At 38.3% G+C, this 21,499-nt stretch overlaps 1 protein-coding gene across 1 annotated transcript in view; it reads right to left on the bottom strand.

The window, feature by feature from the left end:
* Nucleotides 1-21,257, bottom strand: part of LOC144254463 (steroid transmembrane transporter SLC22A24-like) — a 53,329-nt gene extending 32,072 nt beyond the window's left edge. The window contains exons 1-5 of the mRNA XM_077797633.1: nt 20,856-21,257; nt 19,940-20,043; nt 15,174-15,328; nt 14,906-15,074; nt 12,702-12,825 (exon numbers count right to left, since the gene is read on the bottom strand). Coding sequence (XP_077653759.1) covers nt 12,702-12,825; nt 14,906-15,074; nt 15,174-15,328; nt 19,940-20,043; nt 20,856-21,257 — 954 coding nt within the window. The remainder of the gene's footprint in view (nt 1-12,701; nt 12,826-14,905; nt 15,075-15,173; nt 15,329-19,939; nt 20,044-20,855) is intronic.
* Between the last annotated feature and the right edge of the window lie 242 nt (nt 21,258-21,499).

Here is a 21,499-nt window from a genome sequence, read left to right as displayed (position 1 = left end):
TCCCAGATCCACCCCAGGTACATCCAGCTGTGTGGACTGGAGAATCTATTCCAGTGATTACTAATGACTCATTCATGATAGGAGGATTTACAGATACTCATATTACTCCCAATCATGTGACTAGATTTAATTATTCTGGCTACAGTGCCCAATTACCTTTGTGTTGGTCCTCCAATAAACATGCTGGATATCTGAGAGTATCATTTGAGGAAAAGACAGCACTTGGGAAACCTAGACTGATTAATCATACTATTTATGGAGGCTTAAAACCTTATACTAGAAGAGTGATCAAAATGGGACTTTCCTATAACAAACCAGTCATTTCTGCAAAACCTCCATGAATACCTCATTGTCCTAATTGTTTTACAACTGAGATTGGCACCATTCCTAAATGGATAGATTGTGTAAATACTTTTCAAGTGTCCACATCTTCCCATGAGATCAGTTTTCCAGTACAACATAAGGTGTCTAAAGATAGTGGGTATATTTTAGACTGATCTCCAAAAATTGATAAAAGACAATTATAAAAAAAAGTTCTGCTATGACATCTTCAGGATTTGTTAGCAATATTTTGATTTACAGTGAGGGTGGTATTCAAAAAGATGTTTGGCCCTTAATTGGTGCCTCGGAATTCTTACATTTTACAGACAAGCCTTTACCAAAATTTGTTGGCAAGAGCTGTAAGGAAGGATCTTGCTATGGCTTATGAGCTTGTGTCCAATGTCCTTACATTTTAATAATTGGAAATGTAAAAGTTAAATGGATAGATGACAGATGTGTTGTAACATGTAACAAATGTAACCTAAACAATTGTATTATTATATATAATAGAAGAAAAAGAATGCTGGTACTTCATCAGCCCTCTTTGTTTTATTGCCTGCTAATATTTCAGAGCCATGGTATGTTGATGCTGGTTTTCAAGTCTTACAGCAAATTCATACCCAGCTAGTAAGACCTAGATGTGCCATTGGAATTATAATTGTGGGAGTTATGGCCTTGGTTTCTTTCATTGCATCCACCATCACAGCTTTGATAACTTTATCTCAAAATATTCAACATGAAAAATTTCTTAATAATTTAGCCCAAAATACTTCCAAGGCTCTGTGCAATCAAGTAAATATTGATGAAAGGATTGAGAGTAAGTTAAACACCTTAGAGGCGACTGTTATAACTATAGGTAATGAACTTTCAGCTTTAAAGTTTAAAGAAAGACTTAAATACCACACAAGTTATAAATATGTGTTACAACTGCCAAGTACAATGCTTCTCTCTGGGATTGGGAGAAGGTTAAGAACCATTTTGGGGGTATTTTGCAAAATAATAATAATATCTTGGATCTTTTGGAACTCCATCATCATATCCACAATATTCAAAATAATAGAGCTGATTTTTTGGATCCTTCTTCTTTAGCTAATCAAATATTAAAGGAATTAAATGGATTTAACCCTGGAAATATTCTTAAACACTCAGCCTGGTACATTATTAGATTGTTCTCTTTGCTGTTAATTCTTTTTTGTGTTGTAATTATAGGATGGCAAGTCTTCAGAGCAAGAGTGCAGAGACTCGGGAGAATAAATCATGGCCTGCTTTTTCAAAGAACAAAGGGGGAATATGTGGGAGGCCATCCTCACATGTGATTTGAGTTACCTCCCTGGCTGGGTGAGAGGTGCTTAGACACAGGTGTGTCAGAGCTTTCCCCACACTTCTCCAGGTCCAAGGGCTTGTCCGTGCAGAGACGTGTCTGGCCACTGCCCGGAAAACTCAATTGTTGTCCCTGACTTTGGAATGCTGACCCCCTTAACCTTTATTGGATGGGATTTCCCCTGGAATTTTTTGTTCCCCAATAAAAGTCCACTCCCTGGCATGTTCTCTCTCTCTTGCTAGCCTCTTCAGTAAACCTCGCTACCACATTCGGTGGTTCCAGGCTAGAGCTAGGAAGAGCCATCCTGGAGCTGGTTTTAAAGGTAATTAGAGTCTTGTCTCTTTAATTTAAAACTCCCTAGCATTTTCTCACGAATTGAACCTTCTTTAATGAAGCCAGCACTGGACACTTGGCAGAATATATTTTACTGTCATGTTTATATTGTGTAGAAGAGTATATGACTCGTTTGTTGCACAATAAATATTTGTTGACCCCCATATCACCAGCGGTGACTCCCAAGGTCTTAGCTGCCAGTTTACCACAGCACTGGGGCTTAAATGGGACACGCGGTGGGGCTGCAAGTGTAACTAGATCTCTGGGGAACCGCTTCTGGTGAACAGGACCTGGCTGGCTGGCTGACAGGAAGAAGGGGGGTGAGGGCCGGAGAAGTGAAACGGCTCTGGACTGACAAGTCTGAGAGACTCCCAGGAGATGCCTTACAGGGATTGCTATGGGCAGGTAGAGAGCAGAAGCTCCACTCGGAAGGCACAGCTCCGCCTACTGGAAGAGAAGAAAATGGATTTCTAAGATTTCAATATATATATATATATATATTCTTCTTCTCTCTCTGTTCCTTTCTCCCCTTTCCTTCTCTCTTTCTTTCCCATTTCAAATTTTATTTTTCTTTTCATTCTCCTCTAATCTATCTCTCTCTCCTTCTTTCTTTTTAAGAGCACCTTCATTCCCCTACCCCCCAACTTTCATCCCAAGCATTATGTCTTCCATTACGTGTAATTGTCTAAATGCAAATAGGTGAATGTCTCGAGGCTGCCTATAGGGCTCCTAAATACCTAGCTACTACCAACACCCTGATCCAATTGCCTGCTAGTATCCACCTTCAGTAGAGCAATCTTCTGAAGTAGCCAAGACATACTAACCCTCGTACCATCATAGCACCTAACCTAAACATATAGTCCTAAGAACAAACAACAAATCACTATATGCATACACAACTTGGAAGCCTTTTATGAATTGAGTGAATCAGCTTTAAAGTACAATAAAGCCCAACAGTTCTAGGCATAATCTCCCACCACAAAGGAGAGACAACAGAGATATACAAAGCCAAAACAAATGTATAGGAGAAAGCAGTTACAAAGCAGTCAAACAGAGCTGGAAAGTAACGTGAACAACATGAAAAAACAAGGGAAAAAAAGGACTACAAACAATGAAAGACAACTTAAATCTACAGGAAGACCTAGAATCATCAGAAACATGGACAGGGAAAGAAATCAAGGCATACCTAACTCAGATGGAACGGAATATTAGAGAAGACATGAGGCAGCAAGTCCAAGCATTGAAAGTATATTTTGAAAATGAACTAAACAGACAAATTCAAACTGCAAAGAACGAGCTTTATCAGGAGATAGAGATTTAAAAAAAAAACAAACAGTAATCCTAGAAATGCAAGAAACCATAAACCAGATTAAAAACTCTAACGAGAATATTACAAATAGACTAGATCAAGTAGAAGTCAGAACATCAGATAATGAAGACAAAGTTTATCAACTTGATAAGAATATAGTCAACACAGAAAAGATGCTTAAATCTCATGAGCAATCTATCCAAGAGAAATGGGATCTCATAAAAAAACAAATTTGAGAGTCATTGGGATAGAAGAAGGCACAGAGTTTCAAACCAAAGGAATGGACAACTTATTCAAGGAAATAATCCTAGAAAACTTCCCAGAGATGAAAGATGGAATGGATTGCCAAATCCTGGAAGCCTACAGGACCCCAAACATCCAAAACCATAATAGACCAACTCCAAGACATATAATTATGAAGATAGCTAACATACAGAACAAGGAGAGAATATTAAAAGCTACGAGAGAAAGGAGGCAGATTACATTCAGGGGTAAACCAATTAGGTTAACGACTGATATTTCATCACAGACTTTGAAAGCAAGAAGATCCTGGAACAACGTATTTCAAATGCTGAAAAATAATGGATTCCAACCAAGAATACTGTATCCAGCAAAATTAAGATTTGACAATGAAATTAAAATCTTTTATGATAAACAAAAGCTGAAAGAATTTGCAGCCAGAAAACCAGCACTGCAAAGCATTTTGAACAAAATACTACAAGAAGAGGAATTGAAAAATAGTGCCCAAAACTAACAGTGGGAAGTATCTCAGTAAAGGGGGAGAAAAATAACCAAAGAGGAAAACCTAGCCAAACTAAAATAAATAAATGAATAAACATGAATGGAAGCACAAACCATATTTCAATTGTAACCTTAAATATTAATGGCTTAAATTCACCAATCAAGAGACATAGGCTAGTAACCTGGATTAAAAAAACAAATCCAACAATATGCTGCCTTCAGGAGACTCATATGATAGGAAAAGACATACACAGGCTGAAGGTGAAAGGTTGGGAAAAATCATACCACTCACATGGCCCTCGGAAGCAAGCAGGAGTGGCCATACTAATATCAAATAAAATCAACTTCAAACCTAAGTTAATCAAAAGGGATAAAGAAGGACACTATATACTGTTAAAAGGAACCATCCACCATCAAGACATAACAATTATCAATTTGTATGCACCAAACAATGGTGCTGCAACGTTCATAAAACAAACTCTCCTCAAGTTCAAGAGTCAAATAGACCACAACACAATAATTATGGGGGACTTCAACACACCGCTTTCGCCATTGGACAGATCCTCTAGACAAAAGCTGAACAAAGAAACTATAAAACTCAATAACGCAATCAATAACCTAGACTTAACAGACATATATAGAATATATCAACCATCATCAAGTGGATACACGTTCTTCTCAGCAGCACATGGATCCTACTCAAAGATAGACCATATATTATGCCATAGGGCAACTCTCAGTAAATATAAAGGTGTGGAAATAATACCATGCACCATGTCTGATCATAATGGAATGAAACTGGAAATCAATGATAAAAGAAGAAAGGAAAAATCCTACAGAACATGGAAAATGAACAATATGTTACTGAATGATCAATGGGTTACAGAAGACATAAAGGAGGAGATAAAAAAAATTCTTAGAGACAAATGACAATACAGACACAACATACTGGAATTTTGGGGACATAATGAAAGCAGTTTTAAGAGGGAAATTCATTTCTTGGAGTTCTTTCCTCAAAAAAAGAAAAAACCAACAAATAAATGAACTCACACTACACCTCAAAAACCTAGAAAAGGAAGAGTAAAACAACAGCAAATGTAGTGGAAGACAAGAAATAATTAAAATTAGAGCAGAAATCAACGAAATTGAAACAAAAAAAAACATTGAAAAAACTAAAAGTTGGTTCTTTGAAAAAATAAATAAGATCAACAGGCCCTTAGCCATGCTAACTGAGAGAAGAAGAGAGAGAACTCAAATTACTAACATACGGAATGAAAAAGGCAATATCACAACAGACACTACAGAAATACAGAAGATAATTAGAAAGTATTTTGAAACCCTATATTCCAATAAAATAGAAGATAATGAAGATATCGATAAGTTTCTTAAGTCATACGATCTGCCCAGATTGATTTAGGAAGACTCACACAATTTAAACAGACCAATAACAAAAGAAGAAATAGAAGAAGCCATCAAGACTACCAACCAAAAAAAGCCCTGGACCAGATGGGTATACAGCGGAGTTCTACAAAACCTTCAAAGAAGAATTAATACCAATACTTTTCAAGCTATTTCAAGAAATAGAAAAAGAAGGAGTTTCTCCAAATTCATTCTATGAGGCCAACATCATCCTGATCCCGAAACCAGACAAAGACACTTCAAGGAAAGAAAACTACAGACCAATATCTCTAATGAACTTGGATGAAAAAATTCTCAATAAAATCCTGTGGAATCGTATACAAAAGCATATCAAAAAAATTGTGCATCATGATCAAGTAGGATTCATCCCTGTGATGCAAGGCTGGTTCAATATACGGAAATCAATAAATGTAATCCACCACATCAATAGACTTAAAGACAAGAACCATATGATCATCTTGATAGATGCAGAAAAAGCATTCGACAAAGTACAGCATCTCTTTATGTTCAAAAAACTAGAAAAACTAGGAATAACAGGAAATTACCTCAACATGGTGAAAGCTATATATGCTAAACCTCAGGCTAGCATCATCCTAAATGGAGAAAAACTGAAGGCATTCCCTCTAAAATCTGGAACAAGACAGGGATGCCCTCTATCACCATTTCTATTCAATTTAGTCCTTGAAATACTGTAGTGAGCCGTTTCTGTGTACTGTGGCCGCCATTACAAGATGGCGCTGATAAGCGCCGTGGCCTGTGATAAACAACTCCTTGTTTTGGGAGAGTTGGCACGTAGCTGTAAAACACCCTATGAGAAAGATCCACGTGGCAGTTGTGCATTGGGGCTTTATCTGCTTTATTAAGGCTGGGGCACGTAGTAGTAGTAGTAGTAGGAGTAGTAGTAGTAGTAGTAGTAGGAGTAGCAGTAGAAGTAGCAGTAGGAGTAGAAGTAGAAGCTAGAAGACATATCAAAATAAAGGCCTGAATAAACTGCTGAAGGAAGAATCCTGTGTCGTGTTTCCTTTGCTGGCGAGGGGACGCGGCAGTTGGTGGCCCGGACTGGGAAACCTCCTGGAACCCAGGATCCAGAACCTTCAGCAGTCAAGGGTGGTGCACCAGTAAATTCCCAGGTAAGTGGGAATCCGCAAATGAAAGCGGGGCGCTCCTCTGTAAATAAAGAGAGAGCGGGAATAAGTCCCAGGTGAGTGGGATCCGCGATTAAAGCGGGGCAGCTCCTCTGTAGATAAAGAGAGAGCGGGGAAAAAATAATAAAATAGGACGCTCCTCTGTAGATAAAGAGAGAGCGGGGCTTTGTACTTTCACTTCATAGTTTTGAAAACATTATGGGTGTTAACTCCTCAAGCCCAATTTTGCTGGCCTTGGATGGGCTGCTGCGTTCTAAGGAACTTAAAGTGAAGCAGAGCATATTACAGAGGTTTTTAGAAGAGACTGACTCTGCAGCTCTTTGGTTTGTTTTTTCAGGGAGTCTGACGATTCCCAGCTGGGACAAATTAGGAAAGGACCTGGATTTCGCTCGTGAGCAGGGTATCTTGAAAGATGGTGTTATACTACTTTGGAAGTTAATTAGAGGATGTATAATGGATGGTAAATGCCAGAAAGCTGTGAGCGAGGGTCAGGCCGTTCTTGAGCAATTGCATGAAGAAAAATCGGAGGGGTCACATAGCGAGGTAGCAGAAAGTATTAGGAGTAAGAGGGGTGAACAGGCAAGGGAGTCTGAAGTTAAACAGAGGAGAAGGCTCTATCCGGACTTGACTGAGTTAAAAACTCCCAAGGACACAAGTAGCTCGGACAGTTCTGAGGAATTAGACAAGTTATTACAACAATTACGTAAGACTAAGATAAGAAAGAAAAAACGGGAAACAACAGATGTAAAAGCCTGCTGTGAGAAGGGTTATAAATCCAGTTCTGGGGAGGAAGTTGAGAACCTAGAGGAGGGCTCTATACCTGATGTTCCACCCATAGATCCGCCCATTGCTCTGCCCCCGTACGTGGGAGGAGTCCAAGGCTCCGGGAGGACTTTTCATTCTCATTGGTTCTTCCACAGTCACTCAGACAGGACTTCTAGTCCCGCTTTCCAGCCACTAACCTGTACTGCTGTGTTTCAGATTTCTACCAGAGCTGCTCAGAGCCTGTATTTATAAAAAATGCCTACCTGTAAATGCTAACAAAAGATATCTTTTTCAGACAAAATTTAATTCCACAGGTTTCTATGTTACAGTCCTAAATTTAAGCTAATTCTAAGTTAAATAACCTGACTTTTTCTCTATAGTTGTGTTACTGAATAATGTTCTATTGATGAGAGATATCAAATATGCTTCTTTATATTTTACTTTTAATTTTGAAGGTTATGAGGATGCATTTGCTCGCCACAGGAACAAGCCGGCAAAGTTCCTGTGATGACCAAAAAATCCTTATTTTCATTGCTAACTATAAAAATAAAAATGTATACTCAAGGATCTTATTTCAGTTACATCAAGTGATGTCACATAGAAGAGTGCACTCCTAGTTAAAAAATAAATTTAAATGGATCCAAATATTTTAAGACCACGTGGTTACATAAAGTTAATACAATTATAAGTTATGTTCTTATTCTTAATATATATATTTTTAGATATTTAGATAACCTATATTTGTTAATCTATAAATTAATTAGCACATGCCTAATTGATTAGTTAATATATATTTGCCTAATTGTTTTTCTTCAACAGAAAACCCATAATTTATGTTTTATATTTACATTTATCAGATACTCTGCCTTTTCAGTTACAGATATTTGAGATAAATGTGTTTACTATAAATTTGCTTTTAAGTAAAAATACAATCAAGTAATTTCTAAATCTCAAAGTAGAATTAATCAACACATTTTATCTGGGATTTTGGCTGCTAATCAAAGGATAGATTTACTTCGAGCTCAAGTTGAGGAATTGTCTGACCTAGTACATTTGGGTTGTATTGATCAACGAGCACATTTATGTATAACCTCTGTCAGATTTTATGATTCCAGAAATGCCTCATGCATCATCGGAGAGTATCTATCCGGAACCTGGTCCATGGAAGCAGAAAACTTGATCCAGTCTCAACTAACTCAGATTGCTGTTTTGAATAACACCCGTGTCGATCCAGTGACCTTGGGTCAATTTACCAATTGGTTGTCATCTGCCTTTTCCTTTTTTAAGGAATGGGTGGGAATAGGCATTTTTGGTGCAATGTGTTGCTTTGGTATGTTTCTCTGTTTGTGGTTTCTCTGTCACCTCAAGGCCCGCAATGCTCAGGATAAGGCTATGATCATACAAGCTCTTGCTGCTTTAGAAAATGGCAACTCACCACAGGTCTGGCTTGCGCATTTTAAACAGTAAACCTTTGACATGGTCGTTGCACCCCAAGTTATTATAACATTGCACTGGGATCGACATGTCCTTCTTTTGTCACTCTTCTAATGCTGGAACTTCTACTATATCTTTCCTCTATGCATACCTCTCCTCCCTGCCTTTCTGCACTAGGATCTTTACTAACTAATCTTACGGTTCAACTACACCTGCCATTTGATGGTGATGGTCATGGGTCCTGTTTATGGAGGCGGTTACCGTAACACTGTCCTGTTGGCCACAACATGCTGAGCTGATCTTGTAGTACCCAGTGACGGGCAACTTCCACGCTTGCACTGCAACCTAAGACAGGGGAATGGGGCCTCCCCAGAGACGGGTAAGCAGTGCAGGGGCGGTGGACGACCTAAGACAGGGGCTACTTGATTCCCTTTGACATGCAATAAACAAAAGAGGGGAACTTGCTGATAGCAGGCCTTCCCTGGCCCCCGGGGGCCCAGCCCCTAATTCTTTGTTCTGCATGTCGAAGTGGCCAGCTCACTAGGCCTCCTGTTTATCCACCTGAGATTCCACGGGAACGTCTTGGCCTTTATCTAACAATGGCAGATGTCACAACCGAATTTCTCCCCCTTTCTGCTGTCCGTGCCTTTCTTTCAGGGTGCTGCCAACTTGTTTGTCGTTGTATTTCTAAACAGCCACAGTTCAGCCTCAGCTGACCCCTTCGTCTACCATCGTCACGATACAGGATGCGAGGCAAGGCACTGCACTTGAGTGATCCACTTGAGTGGACCTCAAGGGGAGCATGTCCTATTGCATGCGGGTTGGACGTCCACGCCCCGCCCCACGAAAAAAGGCGTCGGCTGATATGGCCTCAGGTTTGGGGAAGGGCCCTCCTTAAGGCTGGACCATATGCAGCCACTTCTGCACAGTGGGATAGGACCTCTACTCTCGCCTGTATTGTCTTAGTAAAACAAAAAAGGGGGAACTGTAGTGAGCCATTTCTGTGTACTGTGGCCGCCATTACAAGATGGCGCTGATAAGCGCCGTGGCCTGTGATAAACAACTCCTTGTTTTGGGAGAGTTGGCACGTAGCTGTAAAACACCCTATGAGAAAGATCCACGTGGCAGTTGTGCATTGGGGCTTTATCTGCTTTATTAAGGCTGGGGCACGTAGTAGTAGTAGTAGTAGGAGTAGTAGTAGTAGTAGTAGTAGGAGTAGCAGTAGAAGTAGCAGTAGGAGTAGAAGTAGAAGCTAGAAGACATGTCAAAATAAAGGCCTGAATAAACTGCTGAAGGAAGAATCCTGTGTCGTGTTTCCTTTGCTGGCCAGAGCAATTAGACAGACAAAAGAAATTAAAGGCATAAAAATAGGAAAAGAAGAACTTAAATTATCGCTATTTGCGGATGACATGATAATATAGTTAACAGACCCAAAAGGGTCTACAAAGAAACTGCTAGAGTTAATAAATGAGTTCAGCAAAGTGGCAGAATATAAAATCAACACGCATAAATCAAAGGCATTCCTGTATATCAGCAACAAAACTTCTGAAATGGAAATGAGAAAAGCAACTCCATTCATAATATCCTCAAAGAAAATAAGATACTTGGGAATCAACCTAACAAAAGAGGTGAAAGATTTATACAATGAAAACTACAGAACCCTAAAGAGAGAGATATGAGAAGATCTTAGAAGATGGAAAAATGTACCCTGTTCATGGATAGGCAGAACTAACATCATCAAAATGGCGATATTACCCAAAGTTCTCTACAGGTTTAATGCGATGCCAATCAAAATCCCAATGGCATTTCTTGTAGAAATAGATAAAGCAATCATGAAATTCATATGAAAAAAAAAAGACCCAGAATAGCAAAAGCAATTCTAAGCAGGAAGTGTGAATCTGGAGGTATAGAGATACCAGAGCTCAAAGTGTACTCCAAAGCAATAGTAACAAAAACAGCGTGGTACTGGTACCAAAACAGGCAGGTGGACCAATGGTACAGAATAGAGGACACAGAAATCAATCCACAAAAGTACAACTTTCTATATATTTGATAAAAGGGCTAAAAGCATGCAATGGAGGAAGGATAGCATCTTCAACAAATGGTGCTGGGAACATTGGAAATCCATATGCAGCAAAATGAAACTGAAACCCTTTCTCTCACCATGCACAAAAATTAACTCAAAATGGATCTGATAGAAGGAAAAGTTGGCTATGGTCTACATACTGTGGGGTCGGGCTCCAAATTCCTTAATAGGATGCCCATAGCCCAAGAGTTTAATAACAAGAATAAACAAATGGGACTTACTTAAACTAAAAAGTTTTTTCTCAGCAAGAGAAACAATAAGAGAGGTAAATAGGGAGCCTACATCCTGGGAACAAATTTTTACCCCTCACACTTCAGATAGAGCCCTAATATCCAGAATATACAAAGAACTCAAAAAATTAAACAATAAGATAACAAATAACCCAATCAACAAATGGGCCAAGAACCTGAACAGACACTTCACAGAGGAGGACAAACAATCAATCAACAAGCACAGGAAAAAATGCTCACCATCTCTAGCAGTCAGAGAAATGCAAATCAAAACCACCCTAAGATACCATCTCACTCCAGTAAGATTGGCAGCCATTATGAAGTCAAACAACAATAAGTGTTGGCAAGGATGTGGGGAAAAGGGTACCCTTGTACACTGCTGGTGGGACTGCAAATTGGTGAGGCCAATTTGGAAAGCAGTATGGAGATTCCTTGGAAAGCTGGGAATGGATCCACCATTTGACCCAGCTATCGCCCTTCTCGGACTATTCCCTGAGGATCTTAAAAGAGTGTACTATAGGGATACTGCCACATCAATGATCATAGGGACACAATTCACAATAGCTACACTGTGGAACCAACCTAGATGCCCTTCAATAGATGAATGGATAAAAAAAATGTGGCATCTATACACAATGGAGCATTATGCAGCACTAAAAAAATGACAAAATCATAGAATTTGCAGGAAAATGGATGGCATTAGAACAGATTATGCTAATCAAAGCTAGCCAATCCTTAAAAAACAAATATCAAATGTCTTCTTTGATATAAAGAGAGCAACTAAGAACAGAACAGGGAGGAAGAGCATGAGGAAAAGATTAACATTAAACATAGACGAGTGGGGGGAGAGAAAGGGAGAGAGAAGGGAAAGCATATGGAAATGGTAGGAGACCTTCAATATTACACAAAATTACATATAAGATGTTGTGAGGGGAAAGGGGAGGGAACAAGGGAGAGAATTGAACAACAGCAGATGAGGTAGAGAAGGAAGATGGGAGGGGAGGGGACGGGGGATAGAAGGGGATAGGAAAGGCAGCAGAACACAACAGTCACTAATATGGCATTATGTAAAAATTGTGAATGTGTAACTGATGTGATTCTGCAATTTGTATTTGGGGTAAAAATGGGAGTTCATAACTCACTTGAATCAAATGTATGAAAGATGATATGTCATGAGCTTTGTAATGTTTTGAACAAACAATAAAAAAAATAAAATAAATATTTGTTGAATTGCTAAGTAAATGAATGGAATTAAAATAATAATTTTAATGCTATCTTTTGCATGCTCAATTACTCTTTGTCTTACTCACTTTATGATTTTGCTTAAAAGGGATCATGATTTACTTAAATAGTGAGCAATGAAGTAGTATACAATTAGTGTATTTCCATCAATGAATTGCAATATCTATGTCCAAATACTTGATATATTTTTTCATTGTCTTCTCTCTAAAATGAATCCATGGAGAACCAGGACAAGATGTAAGAGCTCATTCAGCATTCTCATTCAGACCCTTTAGTCACCCCCAGAGACCCAGGAACATAGCCTAACATGTTTATGAGGTCATGTCATTTCATCCCAGTCCCCCTTCCAGATCACCTCTATGGTCAGGGTCTCTTCAGCATTCTTTTTTCCATTTATGTGTGCAACTCTTCTAAGTTCCTTTACACCCTTTTCTAGCTGATTTCTGACAATCAGCCACCGGAAGGACTCCACCAGCTTCCTGATTAAAGAAGACAAGGAAGGTACAGTAAATATTCAACTACTTAATTTTCACACAACCTTTGAGATTCATTTGCCTTTCCATTTATACATACTTTATTATTGTAGCAGTGTAATTTCGAACCAAATCTTCCTTTCCCACTAGACTTGTTTTTCACTAAGATGAGGGACATATCTGGCCATTAATGTGTAAAAATAATTATAGAGATCAGTAAACAAGGATCAAAAGGTATAAATCATCCATTTGCATTTCGATTTTTTCATATATAATTTTTATCTATAATTCACACATCATAATGTTTTTGTAGGACCCAAGTCAATGAACATCATACTTAATGGTGAAATACTAAAAGATATTTCTCAGAGATCAGAAATAAGGCAAGCCACTTATTTTCAACATAGAACTTAGAGTTATAGGTTTCTAATTAGGCAATAAAAAGAAATAAAAGACATCTATATTTTAAAAAGGAGACAGTAAAACTATCTGTTTGCAAATGGTATGGTCTTCCATGTAAAAAATCCTGAAGATTCCAGAAAAAAAAAAGATATGTTAGCTAATGAATAGAAAATGCAGCCAAATAGCACAATACAAACTCAACATAGAAGGTCAGTTGTGTTTATATACACTAATAATGAAGAACATGAAGAGATAATTACAAAATAATTCCATTTATAATGTCAACAATCAGAATAAATTCTTAAAAGTTAACCAAGGACTTATAAAATAAAAACTGCAAAAAATTGCTGAAGGAAAAAAGAAACGAAAATTTAAAATCAATAGATACATATCTCATGTTCAAGCCATGAGCTGTGAGGCTGGCCTTCTATGGATTAAGGCCTATGAAACCAAGCACTCAAATAAACTTTTCCTCCTCTACAATTGTTCTGGTTGGTCTTTAAATCACAGTGGGGAAAAAACTGAATAAAATAACATTCATCATTGGTAGGACTGCAAATTGGTAAAAATCACTTTGGAAAGCAGTATGGAGATTTCTCAAAAGACTAGAAATGGAACCACCACGTGACTCAGCATTTCCAGACTTAGGAAATTTATGCCAAAACCCCCAAATACTCTAGTGATACATAAATTTCAATATTTGTAAGAGTGCAATTCACAATAGCCAAGTTATAAAACCATTGTTAGTGTCAATCAACAGATGAACAGATAAAGAAAATATTGTATATACACACATAGACTTTTATCAACCATAAAGAAGAATGAAATTATGTTATTTGCTGGTAAATAAATGGAACTGGAAAGCATAATGCTAAGTGAAATAAGCCAGACTCAGAAAGTCAAAGATTGAATATTTTCTTTCATATGTGGAATGTAGAGAGAAAAAAAATGGATAAAATAAAAGGAGCTCATGAGACTAGAAGGGGGAACAGTATCGCAGAGAAAGGCAGAAAAGGATGAGGGAGGAAAGGATGCCAAGGAGAGGTGCTTGGCATTGAAATTAACCAAACTGTGCTATGTGCATGTATAAACAAATCACAATGAGCTCCATGTTTATATATGATCATTGTGCACCAATTAAGAAAATAAACATGTAGAAGAGAGACCATAAGGAAGACAATCAGAGGGAGTGAGAGGGCAGGCAAAAGGGAGGTAAGGGAAAATGAGATATAGGAAATTATATTATATGCATTTATGAGTATGTCATAATGATCCTCACTATTATGTATTATTATACTGCCCTCATAAAAGTATAATAAAATGTTTGATTTTTTAAACATTTATTTTTTAGTTTTAGGTGGACACAATATCTTTATTTTATTTTTATGTAGTACTGAGAATTGAACCCAGTGCCTCAAGCATGCTAGGCGAGCACGCTACCACTTGAGCCACATCCACAGCCATGACTTTTTTCTATTACAATTATTTCATGACAATTTTCTGCCTATTATACAAAAATGGTGACATATAGTGCCAACCTCCACTTAAATTGCCATCCTATTTCCTTGGATGGCACAAAGGGTGTTAATGGGGACCAGATTTGGGACCAAAAATATACTCAGTGACATAGCTCTTCTGTTATCACCTTGGCCTCTCTTGTAAAGAATGTGGAGATTGTTCATACCTGGAGGGCAAGAGGAGGACAAGCAAGGGCACAGACACAGCCAGTTGCAGTATGTACCACTTTCGAATGGCAAAAGCCAGTCCTCCAAGGAACATCTGCCCAATATTGTAGGAAGACATCATCAGGACTATTCCCACAGACTTCCTTTGGGATATTGTCCATTCTGACACTGGAAGAAAATATGTACATAATTGTCATTCCAGACAAAGGGTAATTTCACAGTCAATTCAGGCATGGAGAAAATTAAAGTCTCAAATTATTGACTTACTAAGACAAAAAGAGTTTATCATAATAGTCACGACACTCAACCCAGCCCAGAAGCGTAATATGCAGTAAATGAGGAAGGTGGGGACGAAGGCTGCTGCGGTGTCAACGATGCCCAGCTGGAGTAAGCACCACAGGTAGACCACCTTCCGCCCAAACCTAAGAAAGATCAGAACAGGTTAGCTTATTTCAGAACAAAAATAATATGTGGAAAACAAGATAAAATAACTTGAGAATTAGGGTAAAATGTTTAACAAATAGGACATTGTACTGTGGTCTAGTGGAATCATAATACTAGTCAACAACGAAAATCAAAGATGTAAGCATACCTGCTGGCTAATCTGTGAGAGATGCCAGAATGTGCAGCAAAGCACATGGTAGAGGACTTTGATGCTATGTGGAACCATATCAAGAAAAGTAATAAAGAGATTAGACAAAAATATACAGCTGATAAAGACTTGAAAACTATCATACTCAAAACATCACATATTTCATATCATGTAGAAAGAGAAATAGTAAACACATGAGACATTTCTCTGTCATGATGGATGGGAATGGAGATTAATGGGAATTCATGAACATGAATGGGAATACACAAGGAAAAGAGTCTTTGCCCAAACCAATAAAGACATTGTAGATGAGAAGAATGACAAGACAGTATCCTCTAGTAAAAGGAAGAAAAGTATAGATGGATACTGAATTGTACATAATAAATAAATTTGTATGTATTTGAAATCTGAAGAAGAAAGATGTCATGTCAGGACTGGAAAACTTGCCTGATCACGTGAGACCTGTTCAGTTACAGTGATGTAGAATTGTGCACATGGTGAGTTATTGCTTTAGGCAGGTTTAAATTACTTTGTATCACTGTGCTGTATTGACTTTTTTCCTGTCCTCACTCCTCTAACTAAATAAATATTTGTGTGATAGAATATTTCAAGATATTCATAGCCTTGAACTCTTCTATGACCCAAATGAACGTGTACAAATAGATACCTGAATCTACATGTATATGTCCATTATGGTTTAGATGTGAACAAATGTGAGCTGTTCCCAAAAATTTGATGTTCATGAGACAATCCATGGAAGTTCAGAGGTGAAATGATTGGGTTATGAGAATATTAACCAATTGGTGCATAAATCCAGTTGAATGGATTAACTGGGTGGTAACTATAGTTGAGTAGCATGTGGTTAGAAAAGATAGGTGGTATGCCTTCGTAGATTATATTTTGTCTTGGTGAGGAGAGTGCTCTCTCTCTCTCTCTCTCTCTCTCTCTCTCTCTCTCTCTCTCTCTCCCTCCCTCCCTCCCTCCCTCCCTCCCTCCCTCTTTTGTGCCATGTTCCTGGTTAATACTTTCCTCCACCATATTCTTCCACCATGATACTTCAAGGAATGGAGTCAGCCACCTATGGACTGAGACCTCTGAAACTGTGAGGCCTAAGAGCCTCTAAATTTGTTATTGTTGGTATTTTAGTCACAGCACCAAAAAAGCTGACTGAAACAATGCCAAATAGCCTCCACTCAGCAAGTCCAAAAAAGATTTCTTGATTTCTCCACTTCTTCTCTAGTTCTCTTCCATCTTCTATAGTGGCATTAAGTCTAGAGTCTAGTCATATTTTTGGGTTAGAAGCTTATATCCTCTTTTATTCTTCCATTTATCTCACTAGAAGCTCTATAATAATGGAAAATAATCTTAATCTCCAGGATTCCTCTATTTCTAAAACATTCCCCAAATCCATCTCCATCATTCCATCTCCATGATATCTACTTACTTTAGACTCCTATCATCTTTCTTCTGGGATACTTCAATAGGCTGAAAATGGTCCTTGTTACCACTCAGTGGAGAAATAAGGCATTTAAAAGGAAAAGTAATAAAATTCCCATTTGTGGGGATAAGTGCATGGAGTACTGCACACATGGCATACATTAAGGGCATCTGAGTGGCAGGCCACTCCCCTCGTGCTAGGCATGTGAGTGGCAGACTGCTTACCGTGTAGGCACAGCCCTGGGTGTGATGCCATGGGTGTGAGGCCTGTGCTTGCTCCACGGCTCACTCCTCAATTGGTTGCTTCAAGGACAGTTATCAGAAATTGCATTGGTGGCTGCCTGTAATCTGCTTAGCTATTGCCCAAGTATAAATACATGGTAACTGTGCAATAAAATCAGACCTTCTTCCTGCTTGGTCTCCGGAGATCTTGTTTAGTGACTCCACAGCCACACACTCCTCTACCCTGTTTTATGGACCCCCTTGCTGGACGAGAGCCCACACACCCATTAAATTTAAAGGCTGGGAATTGCAACAAGAATAACTTGGGTAGAAGTACCACTAAATAGGGAATCAGGGAAGAGACGTTTCAGAAGGTAAGATTTGAATCTGAGAACCTAGAAGTTGGGCTGAGAAGTGCACAGGGAAAAGTATTATAGGCAGAAGGAATAGAAAATGTAAATGCCATGTGGTATAATCCAGCTAGATGTTCTGAAGACTAGCAGAGAATGGAGAAGCGGGTAGACAAGGTGAGGAAGGGAGGCTGGGGCCATATGACAGAATGGCAAGACTTGATAAGAAACTCAGGGTTTTATTCTATGTATGACAGAAAATCACTGGATATTACCTGGGTAAGAAAAGCAGAAAATTTTCAAGCTTGAGAAGGCACAGGTCAACATAGTGTGTGGATGAAATGTGGATTATTAATGCAAGTCAAATGCTAGCTTCAAATGTGAGCTACACATACTCTAAAGTGTTCTAAGAAACTGGGTGGTTATTTGTCAGGAATGCAGAGGTCCCTTCATTTGATAGGGGGGTTGAACTCCATAACTTCTGGTACTAGAAGCAGGGAGAGGTGGGGGGGGGGTAGAAGGTAGTTGAATTATTGACACCAAAGCACAAGTGGATGGCAGTAATGAATTCTAATGTTCTACAGCAAAGCAAGTGACTATAGTTCACAATAACCTATAGTATATTTTATGAATCACTAGAAGAGAGGAGCTTGAAAGCTGTATACCAAAATATTGATAAGGAGACAGAAATAAACGTTCATTACCTGGATTTTATCAGTATATATGGTATACACATAATGAAATATCACATAGATATTATGTGTTTATAGACATTTTTTTAAATGTTTAAGGTGATGGAAATATTAACCATATTGTTGTGATAATTACACACTGTTTGTATGTATTTAATGTATATAAATACACGAAATTAATGTACTCCCTAAATTTGTGAAGTAAAATAATTAATAAAGTAAGTTTCTTTACTGCCTTCTATCATTTACTACTTTAGATCTGAAAGGGCCATCTTACAAATCTCTGTCATCAGTACTGAAGTTAATCCTTTTACAACTAATCTCCTAGCTGCTACTATTGCCTTCTATCAAATTATACTCCTAATCCAACAGTCACATACCTACCATTGTTACATCCCTTATTAAGCATTTCATTGAGGTTTACATTAAACATGAAAGCGTAGATAACAAATGTTTTCAAGTTTAATAATTTTCACAAAACCACTCTATTTAACCAGTCCTAAATCAATAGAACATCAGTCTCATGAAGAAGTAGTTGTTCTCAGACATTCTCCTGGACACCATTCTCACGAAATAGATCTAATATCATGAACTTTAATACCATATATTATTCTGTATGCTGTGATCTTCATGGAACTTGAAATAATGTGTTATGTAGTCCTGTGTTATGTAATATTGCTCCAGTTATTGCATGTGGCAGTAGTTTGTTCTTTCTTGTGGCTCAATAGAAATTTATATGAATATAATACATTTTTTATTCTACTGTTTATGGATAGTAACCTGAATCTATGCTCAAAGAAAACTTACTTATTCAGATTTTTCATTTAACGGTATTGTTATTCATTATCCAGTATAAATTGGTAGTACAGAGACTTGAAAACCAGGGGAAAATGAACTCTCTGATCTAGAAAGCCATACAGGCACCAATTATCTCTTGTATGCTCAAAGTCACAATTTTGAACTGAGAATACCAGGTGGCTTTCAGAATCAGCACTCCCATCCGTGTTCTTGTGGGAGACATGCGTGGATGAGAGCCATGGTTAACTGCCTTCTGTAGCTCTGGCAGGGTGCTAGAAGCCACAAACTTCTCACCTCCAAGTTTCATCTTCCTAACTTCTTAATAATTACCTTTTCTGGTTACAAATGTTACCTATTAAAGTCATTTCACAAGGACCAGCATTCAGGTTACAGGTCCAGTGACTTACCATCCCATCAGGGACACAGTGCTACTCAATCCTCAGATTCAGATTTTATAATGATGATTACCTCTGTATGTGTGCCTACACTGCATATGTGAAATGATGGCCAGTATAAAAGTATCTATGCTCATTTATCTTACAGGGTCTAGGTGGTTCTGAATATTGCCAAGACCAGGAACATACTTTTAATCATGGAAGTGCCTTCTCCCTCAACTCTCCTTTCTTTCCCTTTGTTGAACTGTTACTCATACACCTCACATTCTGGATTTGCTCTGCAAATTGCTCCCTGAAACTAATATGATTGACATACCCTTTTCTGTCCTCCTTAATGCAGAACAATGAATTTTTCACAACAAGTTTTAACTTCCAGTGTATATGTATTAAGTGCTAATACTTAGTTTCCTAGAGTCAGAAAGTGGGTCCAGTACACAGTTCAGTGCAAAGCACAGAGACCTTGTCAAGATTTCTTCAATAAAGAAATAAGTATGTGCTGAATACTTAATTTTACCAACAGTCCAAAAGAAAGTGAGGTGACACTCACCTGTCTGAAAGAAGGCTATATATCAGACTTCCCAACAGTGACCCAGTCATAAACAGAGTTTGAACCACTGATTTTAATGACTGGGATTCACAAACCAGGTCCCACTGGAAGAGAATTTAAAAAGCACAGTGGAGTTTTAGAAGGTTTTGAGCCTTTAAAAATCTTTGCAGTCTGTGAAAACAGAGTGTAAACTCCCACATATGATCTCTGCTGTGTGGATCCTGCCCGATCTCCAGCTTCACCTACAGTCACTCTCCCCTGGTCGCCCTTCCTCCACTTATTTTAGCCCTTCAAGTGCACTTGCCTCTCTCTTGCCTCATAACCTTCTAATGTTCTGCACCTTTTTTCTTCATGTCTTTATTCATATTTAGCTCCAGGCCGCCAACTCTCTTTATTCCATTATACACATTCTTTAGCTACTAAAATTAAAACATATAAAAACACAGTTACCAAAAATTTTAAAACCCTAACATTTTTTCTCATCATGTAAGTGACTTAGGGTCCTGCCTTTGACTTTTCTCAGCAGTCCATACTTCAACTACTACAATATCTCTCATCCTTGGCCACACATTGAATCACTTAAAGGACATCAAAAAATTAGTGTTTGGATCCTATGCCCAGATTTGCTCTCAGGGTCAGTTTTTCAGCAAGTATTGAGAACCACTGACTTAGTATAACATTTGAATACTTTTAAAATTATGGATCTTCCTCACCAGATTAAATGATAATTATAGGTATATGTTTTGTTTGTTCAGCTCATTAACTCCAATACTGTACATTCTCAACAGCATCATAGAGTAAGTAGATAAGCAATTGCTACCTGCAGAAGGACTAAATGTATAAAGCAAGCTTCTTCTTGGTATTGCCTCCAAACTCTTTGATCATACAAACAGTATATTGGGATGAGGCACCTTACCTCAGTTATGATGGTGGAGGGGAAGTAGCTTCTGTCATACACCCAGCCATCCACACAGGGCTCTGTGTCTGCCTCAGCTGTGTTGGCGACAGTTTCATTCAGGTGAAGGAGCTGCCACTGGGGACGGATGAAGCGACGGCATTTCTCTGGTTTCAGGTTTGAGTCCAGGGGAATGGAGATCCTCAGGAGGGCATCTTGGCTGAAAGTCCTGGTGTCATTACCAGAGGAAGTGTCATTGTCCAGAATCTGAACCCAGCAGCGATGATCAGGAATTGCTGCAGTGAAGTTCTCCAGTACAATATGTGGGTATGTTAGGATGTTGGTGATACAAAAGAGAACTAGCTGAAAGATTTGGAATCTCCCCAGGCTTCCAGCTTGATCCAGGAGCTCATCAAAGGACATTTAGGCTGAACAGGGGATCACCTGAAGGAATCACTTTATGAAGGCAAATTCAGAAAGAGAAAATGCTTTCTTTTCCAAGGCCTATAATGTGTTGATCCTCATTCAATTTTCTCCTTGATGGGCTGTGACTCACTGCTGCAGAATAATGGATTTAGACAGGCAGATAATTTCAATAAAGTTACAGAAATATTTGGAAAAAAGACTTCTACTTGCTGATAACTGAACCTGCTTAAAAGATTACT

The sequence above is a fragment of the Urocitellus parryii genome, chromosome 4 (assembly GCF_045843805.1).
Source record: "Urocitellus parryii isolate mUroPar1 chromosome 4, mUroPar1.hap1, whole genome shotgun sequence".
Taxonomy (NCBI): Eukaryota; Metazoa; Chordata; class Mammalia; order Rodentia; family Sciuridae; genus Urocitellus; species Urocitellus parryii.
This window is presented reverse-complemented; position numbering and strand designations above follow the sequence as displayed.